Here is a 21,039-nt window from a genome sequence, read left to right as displayed (position 1 = left end):
GGAGGAACAACAGTATAGCGAAGTAACAGAAGAGGTTACAGAGCATGTTTATTTGCCAGCTGAAGCTAAAGCGGCAAAGGAAGGAGAGTTTCATCCCTACCCTTCTGCATCCCCTCATTATTATTTTGAAGAAAATGACTCCCCAGATCTTTCTTTTCCGGAGGACACTGGGCGAAAAGTAGTTGCCCCATTGACTGTTCGAGCAGCGCCTCGAGCGACGGCTCTTAGTTCTATTCAGGCAGGAATTCAGCAAGCTAGACAAGAGGGTGATTTAGAGGCTTGGCAGTTCCCTGTTAGAATACACCCCCCAGATCAACAGGGAAATATTACAGCTACATTTGAGCCTTTTCCTTTTAAATTACTCAGAGAATTAAAACAAGCAATAAATGAGTATGGACCAGGTTCTCCTTTTGTAATTGGACTGTTAAAGAATGTTACTGTTTCCAGTCGGATGATTCCTACTGACTGGGACACTCTTACTTGAGCTTGTGTAACTCCTGCTCAGTTCTTACAATTTAAAACTTGGTGGGCAGATGAAGCTTCCATTCAGGCTGCTCGCAATGCCCAGGCCCAACCTCAAATTAATATAACTGCAGACCAACTTTCGGGGGTTGGCGCCTGGGCTGGTTTAGATGCACAAGTGGTCATGCAGGATGATGCCACAGAACAGCTTAGAGGAGTGTGCATTAGAGCTTGGGAAAAAATCACTTCCGGTGGGGAACGATACCCTTCCTTTAGTGCTATAGAGCAGGGATCAAGGGAACCATAGGTTGACTTTATAGCTCGGTTACAGGAGTCTCTTAGAAAGGTGATTGCAGGTTCGGCTGCTCAGGATACAGTGTTGCAGTTATTAGCTTTCGACAATGCTAATCCCGATTGCCAGGCTGCTCTGTGACCTATCAGAGGGAAAGCACATTTAGTTTATTATATCAAGGCCTGTGATGGTATCGGAGGTAATCTGCGTAAAGCTACCTTGTTGGCAATGGCAATGGCAGGACTGAGAGTGGATAAAGGAAATACTCCATTTCCTGGAGCTTGTTTTAACTGTGGGAAGCGTGGTCATACTAAAAAGAATGTAGAAAAAATCAGCGAGTCAGGGCGCCAGATAGGGGAAAAAAGAAAACTGCTGATCCTGAAATATGTCCAAAATGTAAAAAAGGAAAACACTGGGCTAGTCAGTGTCACTCTAAGTTGGATAAAGAAGGAAACCCGATTTCAGGAAACGTCATGAGGGGCCCGTCCCGGGCCCCGTTCTAAACTGGGGCGTTTCTGGCTCAGGCCATTCCCTCACCCCTGTACAATGTCTGTCCCCTGCCACAGCCGGTAGTGCCGCAGTAGATTTATGCTGCACAAAAGCTGTGAGCCTTCTGCCTGCGGAACCCCGGCAAAGGGTCCCAACAGGAGTCTGTGGACCCTTGCCAGCGGGTACAATAGGATTACTTTTAGGAAGGTCTAGTGTAAGTTTAAAAGGTATACAAATACATACAGGAGTCATTGATTCAGATTACAGTGGGGAAATCCAAATTGTTATATCTACTTCTGTTCTCTGGAAAGCAGAGCCAGGAGAGCGCATAGCACAGCTCCTGATTGTGCCATATGTGGGAATGGGAAAAAGTGAAATTAAACGAACAGGAGGATTTGGAAGCACAAACAAGGCAAAGCAGCTTATTGGGTAAATCAAATTACTGATAAACATCCTACCTGTGAAATAACTATTCAAGAAAAGAAATTTAAAGATTTGGTAGATACAAGAGCGGACATTTCACTCATTTCTGTACAGCACTGGCTGTCTGCGTGGCCAATTCAACCCGCTCAATTTAACATAGTTAGAGTTGGTAAAGCTGCTGAAGTATATCAAAGTAGTTATATATTGCATTGTGAGGGGCCTGATGGACAACCTGGGACTATGCAACCAATTATAACTTCTGTACCTATAAATTTATGGGGAAGAGATGTATTACAACAGTGGGGAGCACAAGTTCTAATTCCACAACAATCATATAGCCCTCAAAGTCAACATACAATGCATGAAATGGGGTATGTCCCTGGTATGGGACTAGAAAAAGATTTGCAAGGTTTGAAAGAACCGCTTCAAGTGGAAAAACAAATTTCCCGGAAAAACAAAGTTCCTGCCAAAGATTAGGAAAAAATTTTTGATGGCAGCCATTGTTAAGCCTCCAGAACCTATACCTTTAAAATGGTTAACAGATAAGCCAATTTGGATAGCACAATGGCCACTAAGTAAAGAAAAACTGGAGGTTTTAGAGAAATTAGTTGCTGAACAATTAGAAAATGGGCAGATAACTCCAGTATTTTCTCCTTGGAATTCTCCAGTTTTCGTAATTAAGAAAAAATCAGGTAAATGGAGAATGTTAACTGACTTAAGAGCTATCAGTTCAGTTATACAACCTATGGGAGCATTACAGCCAGGATTGCCTTCTCCTGCTATAATTCCAAAAAATTGGCCTTTTAGTAGTCATAGATTTAAAAGACTGTTTCTTTACTATACCTTTAGCTGAGCAAGACTGCGAACAGTTTGCATTTACAATTCCTGCATTAAACAACCTGCAGCCTGCTAAGCATTATCATTGAAAAGTGTCGCCACAGTGCATGTCAAACAGCCCAACAATTTGCCAGACATATGTGGGGCAAGCAATTGAACCTACCCGTAAAAAATTTCCACAGTGTTACATTATTCACTGTCAACTAAAAACATTAAATGATTTTCAAAAATTACTAGGGGATATTAATTGGATATGACCTGCTCTAGGCATTCCTACCTATGCCAGGAGTAATCTGTTTTCTATCCTTAGAGGAAATCCTAGTCTCACTAGCCCTCAGCAATTAGCAAAAGAGGCTGAGGCAGAGTTACAACTGATTGAGAAGCAAATCCATAAAGCTCAGATAAATAGAATAGATCCGGAGAAGACTCTAGATTTGCTAATCTTTTCAACTCAGCATTCACCTACTGGTGTTATTGTCCAAGAACAGGACTTAGTAGAGTGGTTTTTTCTTCCACATACTAATTCACGGACTCCAACTCCTTATTTAGATCAAATCGCTACTATGATAGGGATTGGGAGAACTCGGGTTGTGAAATTATATGGATATGATCCTGGAAAAATTATTGTCCCTCTCACAAAGGCACAAATACAGCAAGCTTTTATAAATAGTCTTACTTGGCAAACCCATTTAGCTGACTTTGTGGGTATTCTCGATAATCATTTTCCTAAAACGAAGCTATTTCAGTTTTTAAAATTCACTAATTGGATTCTCCCTAAAATAACTAAATTTAAACCAATTGAAGGTGCTGAGAATGTTTTTACAGATGGGTCTAGTAATGGCAAAGCTTCTTATTCTGGCTCAAAAAGTAAAGTTTTTCAGACATCCTATACTCAACTCAAAAAGTGGAGCTTGTAGCAGTAATTGAGGTATTGACTGCTTTTGATATGCCTATTAATGTGATTTCTGATTCTTCATATGTGGCTCATTCCACACAGTTAATTGAAAATGCTCAGTTATGATTTCATACAGATGAACAACTGATGATAAAAACAAAAAAGGTGGAAACATAGGGATTACAGAACAGCCCATACACAATTGACTCTAGCATTATTTGGTGAAGAGATCCAATAACAAAAAGTTGGGAAATAGGTAAAATAATAACTTGGGGTAGAGGTTATGCTTGTGTTTCTACAGGCCAAAATCAACAGCCGATTTGGATACCATCAAGACACCTGAAACCTTATCATGAGCCAGATGCCAAGGAAGAGACTCTGGGAGGATCCAGGGGACCCCCCGGTTGCAGCCACGTAGAGACTGATGCTGAGGAGGACTCCAACTATCATGAGCAACACCCGTCGAACACAGCCACCCACCTAAGAACAGATCAAGAAGCTGTCACAGATGGTGGAAGAAAACCTGAGGAAAGCAGGACAACCAGTCACAATGAATAATTTAATGGTAGCTATGATAGCAGTTATCACCACTGCCATGAGTATTCCTTCAATAAGGGCTGGTAATAATGCCTGGATGCAATCATTCTATGACACAGTTACACATGCTTTCTGATCTCAGTATTTACCATAATAAATCTGCTCCTATAATTGAGGCATACCACCCTCAAAAACCTATTTGTAAACAGGATTGGACCCAGTTAGAAAAAATGAATGTACTTATTTAGGAAGATTGCTTTGCAGAACAGGCAGAGATGCTGCACAACGATTCCTATGGAATCATTATTAATTGGTCCCCCAAGGGGATGTTTAGCTTGAATTGCACCTCTCAGTCTGCATGCCACGGTCACACTATGTTCAGATGATCTGAACAAAACAGTCAGATGGTAGTAGAAATGTTAAATATGGCAAAAGTTCCTATTATCTGGAACCATGGCGGTATAGTGGCACCTCAACCTCAAATGATATGGACCGCTCTAGGAGCTAAACATAAGGATTTGTAAAAACTATTAAATGCTCTTAATAAGATCAAAATTTGGGAAAGAATAAAAGAGCATCTAGAAGGACACTCTACAAACTTGTTTTTGGATATAGCAAAATTAAAAGAACAAATATGTAAAGCATCCCAGGCAACCTGACCTTAATGCCAGGAACCGGAGTGCTTAAAGGAGCTGCAGACAAATTAGCAGCTAGTAACCCATTTAAATGGGTAAAAACACTTGGAAGCTCTGTGATTTCAATGATGACTATGCTTCTTAATCTGTTGTTTGCCTTTGTATAGTCTGCAGATGCGGATCCCAACTCCTGCGAGAGTCTCTTTGCAAATTGAAGAAGGGAGACGTGTTGGGAGCAAGCCCCCCAGAGTCTGGCCATAAACTGGCCCCAAAACTGGCCATAAGCAAAACCTCTGCAGCACTAAAACATGTCCATAATGGCCCTAACGCCCAATCTGGATGGTTGTGGGTTTATGGGAATGAGAGCAAGGAACACCTGGCCCGCCCAGGGCGGAAAACTGCTTAAAGGCATTCTTAAGCCACAAACAAAAGCATGAGCGATCTGTGTCTTTAAGGGTGTGTTCCTGCTGCAATTAATTCAGCCCATCCCTTTGTTTCCCATAAGGGATACTTTTAGTTAATTTAATATCTATAGAAACAATGCTAATGACTGGTTTGCTGTTAATTGAAGGGGTGGGTTGCCCCTCCACACCTGTGGGTGTTTCTTGTTAGGTGGAACGAGAGAGTTGGAAAAGAGACACAGAGACAAAGTATAGAGAAAGAAAAGTGGGCCCAGGGGACCAGCGTTCAGCGTACAGAGGATCCACACTGGCACCGGCCTCTGAGTTCCCTTAGTATTTATTGATCATTATCGAGCATGGCAGGATAATAGGATAATAGTGGAGAGAAGGTCAGAAGGTAAACACATGAACAAAGGTCTCTGCGTCATAAGCAAGGTAAAGAATTAAGTGCTGTGCTTTAGATATGTATACACATAAACATCTCAATACCTTACAGAGCAGTATTGCTGCCCGCATGTCATACCTACAGCCCTAAGGCGGTTTTCCCCTATCTCAGTAGATGGAAGTATATTCCATGTAAAGTAAATCGGCTTTACACCCAGACATTCCATTGCCCAGAGACGAGCAGGAGACAGAAGCCTTCCTCTTATCTCAACTGCAAGGAGGTGTTCCTTCCTCTTTTACTAATCCTCCTCAGCACAGACCCTTTATGGGTGTCGGGCTGGGGGATGGTCAGGTCTTTCCCTTCCCACGAGGCCATATTTCAGACTATCACATGGGGAGAAACCTTGGACAATACCTGGCTTTCCTAGGCAGAGGTCCCTGCGGCCTTCGCAGTATTTTGCGTCTCTGGGTACTTGAGATTAGGGAGTGGTTTGAGATTAGGGAGTGGTGATGACTCTTAAGGAGCATGCTGCCTTCAAGCATTTGTTTAACAAAGCACATCTTGCACAGCCCTTAATCCATTTAACCCTGAGTTGACACAGCACATGTTTCAGGGAGCACAGGGTTGGGGGTAAGGTTACAGACTTAACGGCATCTCAAGGCAGAAGAATTTTTCTTAATACAGAACAAAATGGAGTCTCCTATGTCTACTTCTTTCTACACAGACACAGTAACTATCTGATCTCTGTTTTCCCCACAGTTAATAAATATGTGGGTCAATCTCTGTTGGGGGCTCTCAGCTCTGAAGGCTGTGAGACCCCTGATTTTCTACTTCACACCTCTATATTTTTGTGTGTGTGTCTTTAATTCCTCTAGCACTGCTGAGTTAGTGACCGAGCTGGTCTCAGCAGAGGTGGGCGGGTCTTTTGAGTTCAGGAGTTCGAGAGCAGCCTGGCCAACATGGTGAAACCCCTTCTGTACTAAAAATATGAAAATTATCCGGGCATGGTGGCATGCCTCTGTACTTTCAGCTACTCAGGAAGCTGAGGCACGAGAATTGCTTGAACATGGGAGGTGGAGGCTGCAGTGAGCTGAGATCATGCCACTGCACTCCATCCCGGGCAATAGAGTAAGACTCTGTCTCAAAACAAAGAGTTTTAGGCCAGGTGTGGTGGCTCACGCCTGTAATCCCAGCACTTTGGGAGGCTGAGGCAGGCAGATCACCTGAGGTCAGGAGTTCGAGACCAGTCTGGCCAACATGGCGAAACCTCATCTCTGTCTACTAAAAATACAAAATTTAGCCAGGTGTGGTGGTGGGTGCCTGTAATCACAGCTGCTTGGGAGGCTGAGGCAGGAGAATTGGTTGAACCCAGGAGGCAGAGGTTACAGTGAGCAGAGATCGTGCTACTGCATTCCAGCCTGGGTAAGAAAGCGAGACTCTGCCTCAAAAAAAAAAAAAAAAAAGGCTTAGTGTGCAACTCATCAGAGTTGCACAGGGCAGAGAAAGAATGGGAAAAAAACAATTTCTAGAAAACTTTTCGAATTTTCTGATCAACACCAAATATTCCAAATAGGAAAAATACAAAAAAAAATCCATACCTATATGTGGCATAATATGATTGTAGAACACCAAAGTAAAAGATCTTATTTTTTATTAAAATTAAAAAAATTAAAATAGAGTCAGGGTCTCACTATGCTGCCCAGGCTGGTCTTGAACTCCTGGCTTCAAGCTATCCTCCCACCATGGCATCCTAAAGTGCTGGGATTACAGGCATGAGCTGCTGCATCTGGCCCAAAGTAAAAGATCTTAGAAGCGGCCAGAAAAAATAGATTTGGGCTGGGCATGAATAGATTGATCACCAAAAAGGTGGCAGACTAACTTCTCGACAGAATCCACAGAAGCCAGAAGGCAGTGGAACATTAGCTTTGATGTACTAAAATAAGATACCACTCTAGGCTCCTACATACAGTGAAAATGTTTTGAGAATGAGAATTATAATTTTTTGGCAAACAAAACTAAAGGAGTTTACAACTAAGAAACTCTTTTTTGTGAGACAGCCTCACTCTGTTGCCCAGGCTGGAGTGCAGTGACGAAATCTCAGCTCACTGCAACCTCGGCCTCCCGGGTTCAGGCAATTCTTGTGTCTCAGCCTTCCAAGTAGCTGGGATTACAGATGTGCGCCACCAAGCCCAGCTACTTTTTATATTTTTAGTGGAGATGGGGTTTCACCGTGTTGGCCAGGCTGGTCTCAAACTCCTGACTTCAAGTGATCTGCCCGCCTTGGCCTGCTAAAGTGCTGGGATTACAGGCATGAGCCACCGTGCCTCTCCAGTCCCTGTGTTTTTGTTTTTGGAGGTTTTATTTGTTTGTTTTTAGAGACACTTTCACTGTGTTGCCCAGGCCTGTCTGTTGGCCTCAAGTGATCCTCCTGCCTTGGATCTCCCAAAGTGCTGGGATTAGAGGTGTGAACCACTGTGGTCAGCCCATTTTTTATTTGTTTCTTGAAGGAAGGTAGCAGTATTAATTAATTTTGGACTTTGCTCACTAAAGTTTGAATGTTAAGAACAGATGTATACAGTCTGGATGCAGTGGTGCATGCTTGTAATTTTAGCACTTTGGGAGGCTGAGGTGGGAGGATCGCTTGGGCTCAAGAGTTTGAGACCAGCCTGGGCAACATGGTGAAACCTTGTCTCTACAAAAAAATTGTAAAAAATTAGCCAGACGTGATGGCATGCACCTATAATCCCAGCTACTTGGGAGGCTGAGGTGGGAGGATTGCTTGAGTCCAGGGAGGTCGAGGCTGCAGTGAGCCATGATCACACCACTGCACTCCAGCCTGGGTGACAGAGTGATACTCTGTCTCAAAAAAAAAAAAAAAGAAAAAAGTAGTTATATATGAGACTCACTTGGGCAACATATGGAGACCTAGTCTCCACAAAAAAATTTTAAAAATTAGCTAAGTATGGTGGCATGCACCTGTGGTCCCAACTACTTGGGAGGGTGAGGCAGGAGAATTGCTTGAGCCCAGGATGATCCCTTGATCCTGGCAGGGGGTGGAGTTGAGGCCGCATTCCAACCTGGGCGACAGAGTGAGACCCTGTCTCAAAAGAGAAATAAAAAAGAATAGACATATAATATGTAACTTCCAAACAAATGAAAGGGAAATAAAGGAGTATGAGAAGAAAGGCAAATTCAGTGATCCAAAACAAAGTGAGAAAAGAGAAAAACAAAATAAAAATGAAAAAGGAGAGGTTCTGCTTGTAAAGGAGGCGAAGTAGCTCCTATCAGATCAACCTTCATACCGGTAACAATTATGAGCTCTGAACAAAAACACACAAAAAACCTCCTGAAGACTCTGGAAAGAGAGCAAGAACAGGGAGAACCTAAAGGGAAACTGACAGTTACAAGAAAATAAATAGCTACCGGGTGCAAAGGATATTTAAAATCTCACAAACATGATATTGAACCAAAGAAGTCAGAAGAAAAGAGTCTGTGTTTTATAATTCCATTTATATGAAGTATGAAAACAGGCAAACCATATTAAAAGTCAGGATAGTTGTTCCCCTGACGAGGAGGAGGATAGTGATTGGAAGGAGGACATGAGGATTTCTGGGGTCCTGGTAATGCTCTATTTCTGGATCTGGGTGCTGGTTTCATGGGTGTGCTCACTTGGTGAAAATTCATAAAAATAGACATGACATATGCAATTTTTTGCTTCAGTACAAACTTAAAAATCAAAAGGGAGTAGAGACAAGATGGACAGGCAGGCAGGGCAGACTGCAGGGGCCTCAATGCCAGACTAAGGAGCTTGACGTGACCCTGGCAGCAGTGGAGGACACCGAAGGTGTTAAGAGGGGAAATGAGTTGTCAGGGAAGCTGCCTCTCTGCCTAATGCGGGTGGCTAGGAGAGGGGAACACCTGCCCTGTGGGACATTATTTACAGGACTGGCCAGAATCTGGGCTTTCAATGACGAAGACCTGAGCTAGGATGGAGGGTGTGAGGTTGGAGGCCAAGGATTTGGAGGTAAAATTGGAAGGACTTGGGAGTTTACATGCAGGAGGCCAGAGAGGAAGAGGGAGGAGTCAAAAACGTTCCTTGGAAGAGGCTTTTCATTGGAGATAAAGAGTGAGGGATGGGACGCTGGGGAAAGAAGTAAGTTTGAGGGAAGAATTTGTTTTTTTTTTCTTCAACAGGGTCTTGCTCTGTTGCCCAGGCTGTAGTGCAGTGGCACCATCATGGCTCCCTGTAGCTCGACCTCTCAGATGCTGGTGATTCCCCCCACCTCAGCCTGCTAAGTAGCTGGGACTACAGGCGCATGCCACCATACCTGGTTGATATTTTTTAATTTTTATTTTTAGTAGAGATGAAGTCTCACTATGTTGCCCAGGCTGGTCTTGAAATCCTGGGCTCAGGTGATCCTCCTGCCTTGGTCTCCCAAATTGCTGGGATTACAGCATGAGCCACTGCACCCAGCCAAAGGAAGGATTTTTGCTGGGGAAGGAGCAAGTGGAGGAGGAATCCTCGATGACACAAGGCCTCTGAAGCAGCAGAAGGAGACTGGGGGTGCAGGGGACCCCCTGTCCAGATTTGGACGGGAGAGGAGAGGAGCAGAAAAAGCGAGATCCTAGGTGGACTGGAGGGAATTCAGGAGAGCCCATCAGCTGCTCGCTAATGTGAAGTCACAGTCAAGTGTGGGGACTGAGTCGGATGAGGCTGACTTCTAGGCGGCTTGTCTGACAACAGGTTATGCAGTGTATCTAAGGACATCCTGACCTGGGGGAACAGGAAGACGGGAGGATTCCATTATCATTTTGTAAATGGTGCCCAGTGAAGTTTCTATTAGTATCTAGTCTCCAATCATCTTAATTAGCTGAGCTATTGCTCATCATCAAAAGGATTTTCTTTAGAAAGATAGCCGTAGAGTCTTGTTTTTCTTATCAAAAGATCTAGATGACACTGCTATGCCCCGGCCTGCCCCACCCTCATTCCTGCCCTGCTCCACACACTTATCGGTGCCTGGAGCAGGAGTTAGGGTGGAGTAGGAAAAAGATCAAGGATTTGAGTGCACAAGGACAGGCAGGCATCCTAGCTCCTGACCTTGGGCCAATATTTTCTCACTATGGGTCTCAGTTGCCTCTTCACAGACCCCCTGATTTCAAAGCCCTTGTCACCCTGAAATACACAGAGGTCCAAGGTCATATGGTGAGGGGTTTTTATGGGAAGACTTGAATTCTGGATGAGAAACTCAGTGTTTATTAGCAGTGAAGTCCTTTCCGGGAGGCTGAAGAGAGTCTCAGGGCAGGTAGTTCTTTGAAAAGACCCCATCTCTTCTCCCCACTATGTAGGTGGGAGCAGGGGTCTCATTGGCTGAGGGACTTCTGGGTCGTGGTGACCTCATAAAGCCCGTAACACTGGCCTGGGCTGGGGAAGCCTAGGTAAGCTGAGGGGTGGCTCTGACAAAGTCCTAGGGGTGGGGGCAGTCTCCACAGCCTCCACAAGGGAGTTACCACCTTCCCTCACCTCTAGGTACAAGTCTTCTGCTCTGGCTGTATTCCACAGTTAGAACTTCATATCTTTGGCTTAGAGCTGAATTTTCTGTTACCATGTGGATGCTCCAGTTGGAGGTAACACACTGAACTTTCCATGAGCAGCTCAAGGCTCACAGAAAGTTTAGTCTCTCAGGTCCTGACAGTGTAGTGGCTGGGAGTTGGGGGGAGGTGAGGGGAAGGGAGTGAAAAGATGCAGGGAGGGAATGCCATAAATCTGGGGAAAGAAGAGTCTTGGAGCCTGGAAACCATACTTTGTCTTTTTTCCAAGTCTCCCCAGCCTGCCCTCACCCAGGGGAGGAAGGGATGGTGGGGATGAACATTTATTGAGGGCTTGCTGTGGGCCAGGCCCTGCGATCATCACTTTATGTGGGCTATCTCATCTGGAATATTAAGATAGAGGCTTAGAGTCATGAGGGCATCTGTCCAGGTTCACACAGCTGGTGAGAGAGAAGGTTTTGAATTCAGGTCTGCCTGACTCCAAAGCCTTGGATGTTGGCATTATAGCTGGGTATCAGGAAAGTTGCCTTGTTTTCACTGAACTTTTCCTTTAGGATAGGGACCTAAAAGTGGCAGAGGGAATGGGGAATAAGAAACAGGAAGACATGGTTCCACTGAGTAATTCATGTCTTGGGAATCTCTGTGGTATTATAGGGAAAACTGTGGGTTGAAGGAACATGGATTTGAATCCAGCCTCTACCACTTGCTTGGGAATTAGTAGAAATCAATTTATTTTATTTTTTGAGACAGAGTCTCTCTCTGTCACCCAGACTGTAGTGCAGTGACATGAACACAGCTCACTGCAGCCTCAACCTCCCCGGCTCCAGTGACCCTCCCACCTCAGCCTCCCAAGTAGCTGGGACTACAGGTGCACACATCATGCCTGGCTAATTTTTGTATTTTTTGTAGTGACGGGGTTTTGCCACATTGTTCAGGCTGGCCTTGAACTCCTGAGCTCAAGGAATCCTCTAGCCTCAGCCTCCCAAAATGCTGGGATTATAGGTGTGAGCCATTGTTCCTGGCCAGAAATAACTTTAGATTCCTGCACAGTCTGAATTAACATGCCAGTGAATGAGATGATGACATCTTTCTTGAAGAGTTGTCATTCATTCATTCATTCATTCATCCTTCCCTCACTCCGTGAATGTTTTCTGAACCTTCCCTGTGTGCCATGTGCTATGTGCTAGGAAAATAGGGGTAACAAGATAGCCAGACACTCACCAAACTCATTTTCAGAGTAGATGCATATAAGTAAACAGACTGATCCTCTGATACAGAGTGATCACATGAGGAGGGTGCCTCACCCACATTTGGGGATTCCAGGAAGACTTGCTGGGGGAAGGGACATCTAATCTAAGCTGGTGTCTGAAATGTGACTAGACTAGATGTTAGCCAGAGGGAGCAATTGAAGTTTAGGTGAGTAGTCTTGGGGAAGTTTATAGGAAGAGGAAAGAGTATTTGCAAAGGTCCCAAGGCAAGAGGGAGGCCAAAACATTGAGGATCCTGGAAGAAGTTGAGAGTGGTTCAAACGTGGTGCAAGGCCAGGGAAGGGAATGAATCTAGCTGGAGAGATGGAGGGGCTAGGCCTGTGGGCTGAGGACTCTGACAGAAGAAACACAGATATCAGACTTCAGATTAGGGTGTCTTCACTCCTGGCCTGTCCACCAGTCATGCAAAAGTCGCTTAGGAGAGGGGAGGTAGGGGAAAGCTTCAAGAAAGAGTGATTCCTGGATCCCTTCAGAACTACAAAGCAGAGTCTCTGAGAGTGAGGCTTGGGAATCTATCTTTTAACAAATATAAGCTACACCCACACCCCACCATTTGAAAACCTACAAGAAGTCACATAGGGGTTACAAGAGGTGAATGTCATGGTTAGACTTGCATGCATTTTTATTTCATCTGAGAATGTCTTTATTTCCCTTTCATTCCTCAAGTATAATTTTGCCTAATATAGAGTGTGTGGTTGAGAATTCTTTTCTTTCAACTCTTGAAAAATATGTGCCACTTCCTTTTGGCCTCCACAGTTTCAGATGAGAAATATGCTGTCATTCAAATTGGTGTTCCCCTATAGGTAAGGCTCTCAGGTTGCTTTTAAGATTTTTTTTAAAGTCTTTATTCTTCAGAAGTTTAATCATGATGTGTTTTGGCATGGATTCCTTTAGATTTATCCCATTTGAAGTTTCAGCAGTTTTCTGGATCTGTATATTTATGTTTTTTACTAAATTTGGGGAGTTTTCAGTCATGACTTGCTTGTAATGCTTTTTCAGCACTCTTTCTTTTCTTCTTGTGGAACTCTGATGATATAAACATTATTTTGTTATTGTTCCACAGATTCCTGAGGTTCTGGTTTTTTTTTGGGGGGGAGGGGGTCTATTTTCTCTTTGTTGTTTAGACCTTCCTTCCTTCCTTCCCTCCCTCCCTCCCCTGCTCTCCCTCTCTTTCTTTCTCTTCTCTTCCCCTTCTCTTCCCTTCCCTTCCCTTCCCTTCCCTTTCTTTCTTTCCTGTCTTGCTCTGTCACCAAGCCTGGAGTGTAGTGGCATGATTTTGGCTCACTGCAACCTCCACCTCCTGGGTTCAAGCAATTCTCTGGCTTCAGCCTCCTGAGTAGCTGGGATTACAGGTGCCCACCACCATGCCTGGATAATTTTTGTATTTTTAGTAGAGATAGGGTTTCACCATGTTGGCCAGGCTGGTCTCAAGCTCCTAACCTCAGGTGATCTGCCTGACTCAGCCTCCCAAAGTGCTGGGATTACATACATGAGCCACTGTGCCTGGCCGATTTTTCTTTCTTCTATTTTTTAATGTAAAAAAAAAAAAATAGAAATGAGGTCCCACTGTGTTGCCCAGGCTGGTCTAGAGCTCCTGGGCTCAAGTGATCCTCGGCCTCCCAAAGTGCTGGGCTTACAGGCATCAGCCACCATGTCCAGCCAAATAACTTTTGTTTTTTCTCTGAGATGGAGTTGCACTCTGTCATCCAGGCTGGTGCCTGGAGTACGGTGGTGCAATCTCAGCTCACTGCAACCTTTGCCTCCCAGATTCAAGCAATTCTCATGCCTCAGCCTCCCTAGTAGCTGGGACTACAGGCACCTGCCACCATACCTGGCTAATTTTTGAATTTTTAGTAGAGATGGGGTTTCACCATGTTGGCCAAGCTGGTCTGGAACTCCTGGCATCAAAAGATCTGCTTGCTTCGGCCTCCCAAAGTGCTGAGATTACATGCATGAGCCACCATGCCCAGCCAAAGCATTTTTATGATGACTGCTTTGAAATCCTTGTCAAAAATTCCAACATCTGATTCATCTCAGTGTTAATGTTGGTTGGTTGTCTTAAGATGAGATTTTCCTAGTTTTTGGTATGATGAGTGATTTTTACTGCATCTTTGAGATTTTAGGTATTACATTAAGATTTTTTTTTTCTTTTTTCTGAGACAGTCTTGCTCTGTCACCCAAACTGGAGTGCAGTGGTAGTGGTGCAATCTTGGCTCACTGCAACCTCCACCTCCCAGGTTCAAGTGATTCTCCTGCCCAAGCCTCCTGAGTAGCTGGGATTACAGGTATGCACCACCATGTCCAGCCAATTTTTTGTATTTTTAGTAGAGACAGGGTTTCACCATGTTGGCCAGGCTGGTCTTGAACTTCTGACCTCAAGTGATCTGCCTGCCTTGGCTTCCCAAAGTGCTGGGATTACAGGTGTGAGCCACTGTGTTAAGGTTTAGTTTGTAGGTTCTGGCCTACTTTTGTGGACTGTAGCTCCAATGATATTTCTTTTCTTTTCTTTCTTTCTTTCTTTTTTTTTTTGAGACAAACTCTCTGTTGTCCAGGCTGGAGTGCAACAGCAAAATCTTGGCTCACCGCAGGCTTGCCTCCCGGGCTCAAGCAATTCTCCTGCCTCAGCCTCCAGAGTAAGGTGGGACTACAGGCGCACACCACCACACCTGGCTAATTTTTGTATTTTCTGTAGGGATGGGATTTTGCTATGTTGCCCAGGCTGGTCTCGAACTCCTGAGCTCAAATGATCCACCCACCTCTGCTTCCCAAAGTGCTGGGATACAGGCATGAGCCACCACATGCAGCCAAAAGTTATTTTAAAGTAGAGAAGTTCTTGGCACTGTTCCGTACTCTGACAGTCCTGGCACAGGCCCGGTCTCCAGTGATATTTATGACTCCTCATTTGCTTCATTTTTCTGGTATTGCCGGGGCTCCTGTTTATTCCTGCTGGTGCTGCCTACAGGGGTAGAAGGCATTTCCCTGGGCCACTTGTTATCACTGGAGTGGGTGGGGGAGGCCGGAAGATGTAGGGTCTGGTAAAATGTCTGATGCTGGGTGGAGGGCCCAGAGATCCAGGGTTCTGCTGGCATTGCCACCGCAGGTTGGATTGGTCTGTCACCGCTCCAGGTATGGAGAAGGGATTGGGGCTCCCCACTGGGAGACCCTCTCTGTTGGGCTTCCTCTTTCCGGGTCTTTTGGCTGGAGAAAGCAAGTTTTTCTTCTGCTTTTGAGTGTGTGTTTATGCTGTCGGCAGATCTGTGTGTCAGGCTTCTTTGGTGCCCAGTTTGGGTTACGTGAGTGATAAAAAGAAAACTCCAGGGAACTCACCATAGTGTCAGCCTTCAAGGCCTGAGATGCATAGTCAGTCACTGCCTTCTTTCCAGCCATAAAAATCCTTTTATGGTTGTCTGTTGAACTATTTCCAAAATATTTAGTTATTTTTAGAAGGGAAGAACAGAGAAAAGTGAATTGACAACCTTGTCTATCACATGCATTAAAAAAAAATGTGGTATAAGGCACCCAGCATAAAATTGACCATTAGTGACAATTACTGTGTTCATAAGGTTGTGTAACCATCATTACTATCAGAACATTTTTCTGGTCCAAAAGGAAACCCTATACCCATTAAGCAGTCACTTACCTATCCTGCTTTCCCCTTCCCCTGGCAACCTCTCTCTGTCCTGCTTTAATCTACTGTCTCTGTAGATTTGACTATTCTGGATATTTTATATAAAGGGAGTCGTATAATATGTGGTCTTTTGTGACCAGCTACTTTCACCTAGCATAATGTTTTCAAAGTTTATCCATGTTTCGCATGCATGAGTACTTCATTCCTTTTAGTGGCTGAATAATCCACTGTATGGACATACCATATATTGTTTATCCATTAATCAGTATGTGGCTATTTGGGTTGTTTCCACCTTTGGCTCTCATAAGCCCCAGCTCCTGGCTGACAGTGTCTTTTGAAGCAAAAAAGTTTTAAATATTGCTGATGTCCAATTTATCTATATTTTTCTTTGTTGCTTATGTTTTTGGTGTCATGTCTAAGAAACCATTGCCAAATCCAAGATCATGAAGGTTTACTCCTATGTTTTCTTCCAAGAGTTTTATAGTTTTAGCTCTTACATGTAGGTCTTTAATGCATTTTGAGTTAATTTTTGTATACAATGTGGGATAGGAGGCTGGGTGCAGTGGATCTTGCCTGTAATCCCAGCACTTTGGAGAGGCTGAGGCAGGAGGATCACTTGAGGTCAGGAGTTTGAGACCAGCTTGGTCAACATGGTGAAACCCCGTCTCTACTTAAAAAAAAGGCTGGGCACGGTGGCTCACGCCTGTAATCTCAGCACCTTCGCAGGCCAAGGTGGGTGGATCACCTGAGGTCAGGAGTTCGAGACCAGCCTGACCAATATGATGAAACCCCGTCGCTACTAAAAATACAAATATTAGCTGGGTGTGGTGGCATGCACCTGTAATCCCAGCTACTTGGGAGGCTGAAACAGGAGAATCACTTGAACCCAGGAGGCGGAGGTTGCAGTGAGCTGAGATCTTGCCATTGCACTCCAGCCTGGGCAACAAGGGTGAAACTCTGTATTGAAAAAAAAAAAAATTAGCTGGGTTTGGTGGTGGGCACCTGTAGCCCTAGCTACTTGAAAGGCTGAAGCAGGAGAATCGCTTGAACCTGGGAGGTGGAGGTTGCAGTGAGCCGAAATTGTGCCATTGCACTCTAGCCTGTGTGACAGAGTGAGACTCCATCTCAAAAAAAAAAAAAAAGAATGTGGGATAGGAGTTCAACTTCATTCTTTTGCATGTCAATATCCAGCTGTTCCACTGCCATTTGTTGAAACATTTGTTGAAAAGACTATTATTTTTAAACATACAATTTATTTAATTATTTTATTATTATTATTTTTGAGATAGAGTCTCATTATGTTGCCCAGGCTGGTCTCGAACTCCTGGGCTCAAGTGATCCTCCCACTTCGGCCTCCCAAAGTGCTGAGATTATAGACGTGAGCCGCCATGCCCTGCTGAAGACACTATTCTTTCCCTATTAATGGAGGAGTTACCACCCTTGTCAAAAATCATTTGACCATATAGGCATGGATTTATTTCTGGACTTGCAATTCTATCCCATTAGTCTATATATTTATCCTTATGTAAGTACCACACTGTTGCATGCAATTTTTATTTATTTATTTATTTATTTATTTTATTTTATTTTTTTGAGACGGAGTTTCACTCCTGTTGCCCAGGCTGGAGTGCAGTGGCGCAATCTCGGCTCACTGCAACCTCTGCCTCCCAGGTTCAAGCGACCCTCCTGCCTCAGCCTCCTAAGTAGCTGGGATTACAGACGGGTGCCGCCATGCCTGGCTAATTTTTTGTATTTTAGTAAAGACAGGATTTCTCCATGTTGGCCAGGCTGGTCTTGAACTCCTGACCTCAGGTGATCCACCCAGCTCGGCCTCCCAGAGTGCTGGGATTACAGGTGTGAGCCACTGTGCCTGGTCTGCATGCAATTTTAAAGGAAGATCTCTATGGCTTGCTTTGGAAAATGGTTTGTTGGAAGCTGGTCTAGATAAAGGGACCCCTGTTGAGCAAGCAGTTCCAAGATCCAGCCTCAAAACAATGGGAACTGGACTAGGGTCTGGTAGTGGTGATGAAGAAATGGGGAGAGATTTGAGAGCTGTTCTGGAGCCAGAATGAGCAGAACTTGGCCAAAAGTTGGTGCAGCAACTGAGAAAGAGAGCACTCAAGGAGGATGTTGTTTCTGGCTTGGATGATAGATGGTGCCAGTTCCTTGCAATGGAGGAGAATAGAAGAGTCCTATTTAGGGGAAAAATGAAGAGTCTGTTTTGGATGCTCTGGGTCTGAGGTGCCCCAATCTCAGCTGTTCTGTGTGTGCAAATGTGTGTGAGTGTATAGGTACTTGTACAAGTGTCTAACACATTCCAGGCCCTTACATCTGATAACAGTGTGTTCTCAATGATGAACTGGACAATCTATTGATAGTTCCACGCCCTGAAGCCTCTAGCAACCCTTGTCCAGGGCCTGGAAGGGTTAATTGAGGTGGAGAAGGGAGGATGGCAATTGGTCAATGATTCTCTCTGTCTTAGACAGCACTAGTTGTTTTATGGCTGTGCTCTGACCTTTCCATCTGGGGCTCCAGGATTGTAGGGCAAAGGCCAATAGGCATTTTGTGGCTGTCAGCAGGAAGTAGTGAGCTCCTTTAGCTCCTGTAGATCCCACCCAAGCCCCTCAACAGCCACGGCTCCTCCTAATGCACAGTGTCTGTTTGGTAGAGGGCAAGCCATGGGCTACCCCAGTCACTGCCAGGCAGCTCTGAAGCCTTGCCTGTCTGTTGCAGGATGGAGGAGGAGGATTGGGGGTAGGTCATCTGGGGTTGAGATCTGTGGCCTTCTGCCCAGTGACCTGGTATGGTGCATCTGCTGGGGTAGAGATGAAGTCTTTTTTCCTCAGCCCAAACATGTTAGGTCTTTGAAGATCTTGCTCACTGCCTCCTAGGCTGCAACAAGCCATATTTTCCAGGTTAAAAATGCCTCCCTTTGGTGACTATGGTCCGTGTGTGTGCATGTGGCACGTTTACACGTGGGTGGCAGAAATCATTAAGGGAAGATTCACGCTCCTCCTTAAGTAAGAAGAGACAAAATTATGGACATGAAATTAAGTACAGGGCTTTGGAAAGGGACTGTGAAATCAAGGAGCAATCAAATTTTACATTCAGGGTAAAATTGCCTCTGGTGCTGATGGTAAGTGAACATTTCTTGCTTCCAAGGCAGATGCAAAGCTGTGCAGGAACCGCTTGCTTGGAACTTGCTTCCAAGGCAGATGCAAAGCTATGCAGGAACTTGCTTGAAATGAAGGCAGCTTCCACTGGGTGCTGAGTGCCTTATTCCTTTCTGCCCACAGTGCCTGGCAGAGAGGAATAAAACAAGTAGCTACCATTTAGTTAAGGGCTTTGGTGGGCCATGTACTCCATGCCAGGCACTGTAACTACAATCACCCCTGTGGAAGGCTTTATGTGTTCCCTATCTTAGAGATGGGGAGGACAAGGGCCAGAGGGGAAAAGTCTCTTGCCCATGTTCACCCAGACTAGCAAGAGGTTGAGCTGGGCTTTAAACTCAGGACTACATGAAGAAATATATGGTGTTTCCAAAGCCACGCTATAAAGATACACAGCAAAATTTGTGGAGTGAGTAAATGATTCACTGAATGAGTTAGCACATGAATGAATGATAAATGAAGAAGTGATGAAATGAGTTAGTGAAAGTATACCTCATCAAATGAAGAAGAGTCTCCCCTTGCCACCCATTGCCCTTCTCTTATTTCTTCCTCCCTTCCCTCTGGCCTTCCTCTTCCCTCTCCTCTTTACTGCCTCTTTTCTTCTCCCTTATCCCTCCCTTTTCTTCTCTTACCTCTCCTTTCTTCCTTCTTCTCTTCCCTCTTGCCTTTCTCGTCTCCTCCCTTCCTTCCTTGTTCCTCTCTTATCTCCCTACTTTCCTTACCAATGTTTAGTATTTCTCCCTATGCATGTTGATCGCCATCCCGATTTTTTTTTTTTTTTTTTTTTGAGACAGGGTGTCACTTTGTCACTCAGGCTGGAATGCAGTGGTGTGATCACAGCTCATTGTAGCCTCAACCTCCTGGGCTCAAGTGATCCTCCCACCTCAGCCTCCTGAGTAGTTGAGACAGCAGGCACATGCTACCACACCCAGCTAATTTTTGTATTTTTTTGTAGGGACAGAGTCTCATTATGTTGTCCAGGCTGGTCTCAAACTCCTGGACTCAAACAATCCTCCTGCCTCCGCCTTCCAAAGTCCTGGGATTACAGGCGTGAGCCCCTGCACCCAGCTGCATTCCCTGTTTCTTGCATTTTCTTTTCTCTTCCCCAGCTCTCTCATCTCCCTGGCCCTTCCCCCACCACCACTGTGTGGTTCTGTCCTCACCCCTTGCCAAAAGAAATTAAAAACAAAACAAAAACTACAAACAAAGAAGAGAGAAAAATAATGAAATAACACAAACGGGCTTTGGACATTTGCTGTGTGCCAGGTGCTATACTAGACATTAGAAATTGGCAGAGAACAAGGCAGATGCAGTCTCTGCATCAGTGGAGCTCATTGGCTAGTGGGGAAGCCAGATACTGTGAGCCAAGAGACGGGAAGGAACAAGGTGGCCTGAGAACTTTCAGGTGGCCCCCACCTGTCTAGGGGACCTGGAAGGCTCTTAGCATTTGAGCTGAAACCTGAAAGGGTGAAGCAGCAGTCATTAGCTGGGGAAGGGGAGTGGAGATGGATGCCCAGCCTGTGGAAGACCCAGACCTAACTGGGAGAGCCTGCCTCTTTGGAGGAAGTCAAAAGAACTCTGCAAGGGTGGAACGGAAAAGGAAAGGGACATATGGAGGGGCAAAAAGGGTGAAAAGGGGACTGGGACCAGATACAGAGGGCCTTTTGGGTCTGCTAACAACTGGAGGACTCTATCCTAAAGATAACAGGAAGCCATGGAGGGGTTTAGGCAAGGGGATGGCTTAGAGATGGTGTTGGCTGCCCAGAAGGCCAGTGGGGTGAGTGACCTTCCTCTCTTTGACCTTCACTTCCTTATGTATAAATATTAAACTTACTCTCTCTCTCTCTCTCTCTGTGTGTGTGTGTGTGTGTGTGTGTGTGTGTAGTGCGGAGCTTGTTAACAGACGTGCATGCCTGGCCTGTGGACTGTGCAGTAAGTGTTGAAAAAAGGCACTCTTCCCTGACTTGATTTCTTTCTGCCTCTCCTCCCAGGGGCCCACTCCTGCTTAAAAACACCATGCATGCAGGTGAGCTGTCCCTATGATTCCCACAGGGAGGGTAGCCCCAGATT

General features: G+C 45.0%; 2 protein-coding genes across 20 annotated transcripts in view; both read left to right on the top strand.

The window, feature by feature from the left end:
• Positions 1–4,106, top strand: part of ACOT11 (acyl-CoA thioesterase 11) — a 91,738-nt gene extending 87,632 nt beyond the window's left edge. For 5 of the 6 annotated variants that reach the window (XM_063698374.1, XM_063698372.1, XM_031008512.3 and 2 more), the window contains one exon: positions 3,700–4,106. In XM_063698374.1, coding sequence (XP_063554444.1) covers positions 3,700–3,741 — 42 coding nt within the window. In that variant the 3' untranslated portion in view covers positions 3,742–4,106. Of the gene's footprint in view, positions 1–3,676 lie in introns of all 6 variants that reach the window. The other variant, XM_063698371.1, reaches the window with a different exon arrangement.
• An 80-nt stretch (positions 4,107–4,186) lies between these two features.
• Positions 4,187–21,039, top strand: part of MROH7 (maestro heat like repeat family member 7) — an 80,008-nt gene continuing 63,155 nt past the window's right edge. For 9 of the 14 annotated variants that reach the window (XR_010130900.1, XR_010130899.1, XM_063698369.1 and 6 more), the window contains exons 1-2: positions 4,187–10,981; positions 20,961–20,995. Coding sequence is in view for 2 of the 14 variants with exons in the window: in XM_063698369.1 (XP_063554439.1) it covers positions 20,986–20,995 (10 nt within the window). In the remaining 12 variants the exon portion in view is untranslated. Of the gene's footprint in view, positions 10,982–20,854; positions 20,996–21,039 lie in introns of all 14 variants that reach the window. The other 5 variants (XM_063698368.1, XM_063698359.1, XM_063698370.1 and 2 more) reach the window with 3 other exon arrangements.

Source organism: Gorilla gorilla, chromosome 1, assembly GCF_029281585.2.
Source record: "Gorilla gorilla gorilla isolate KB3781 chromosome 1, NHGRI_mGorGor1-v2.1_pri, whole genome shotgun sequence".
Classification (NCBI taxonomy): domain Eukaryota; kingdom Metazoa; phylum Chordata; class Mammalia; order Primates; family Hominidae; genus Gorilla; species Gorilla gorilla.
The sequence above is the reverse complement of the archived record's forward strand: the minus strand, read 5'-3'. Positions and strand labels throughout refer to the sequence as shown.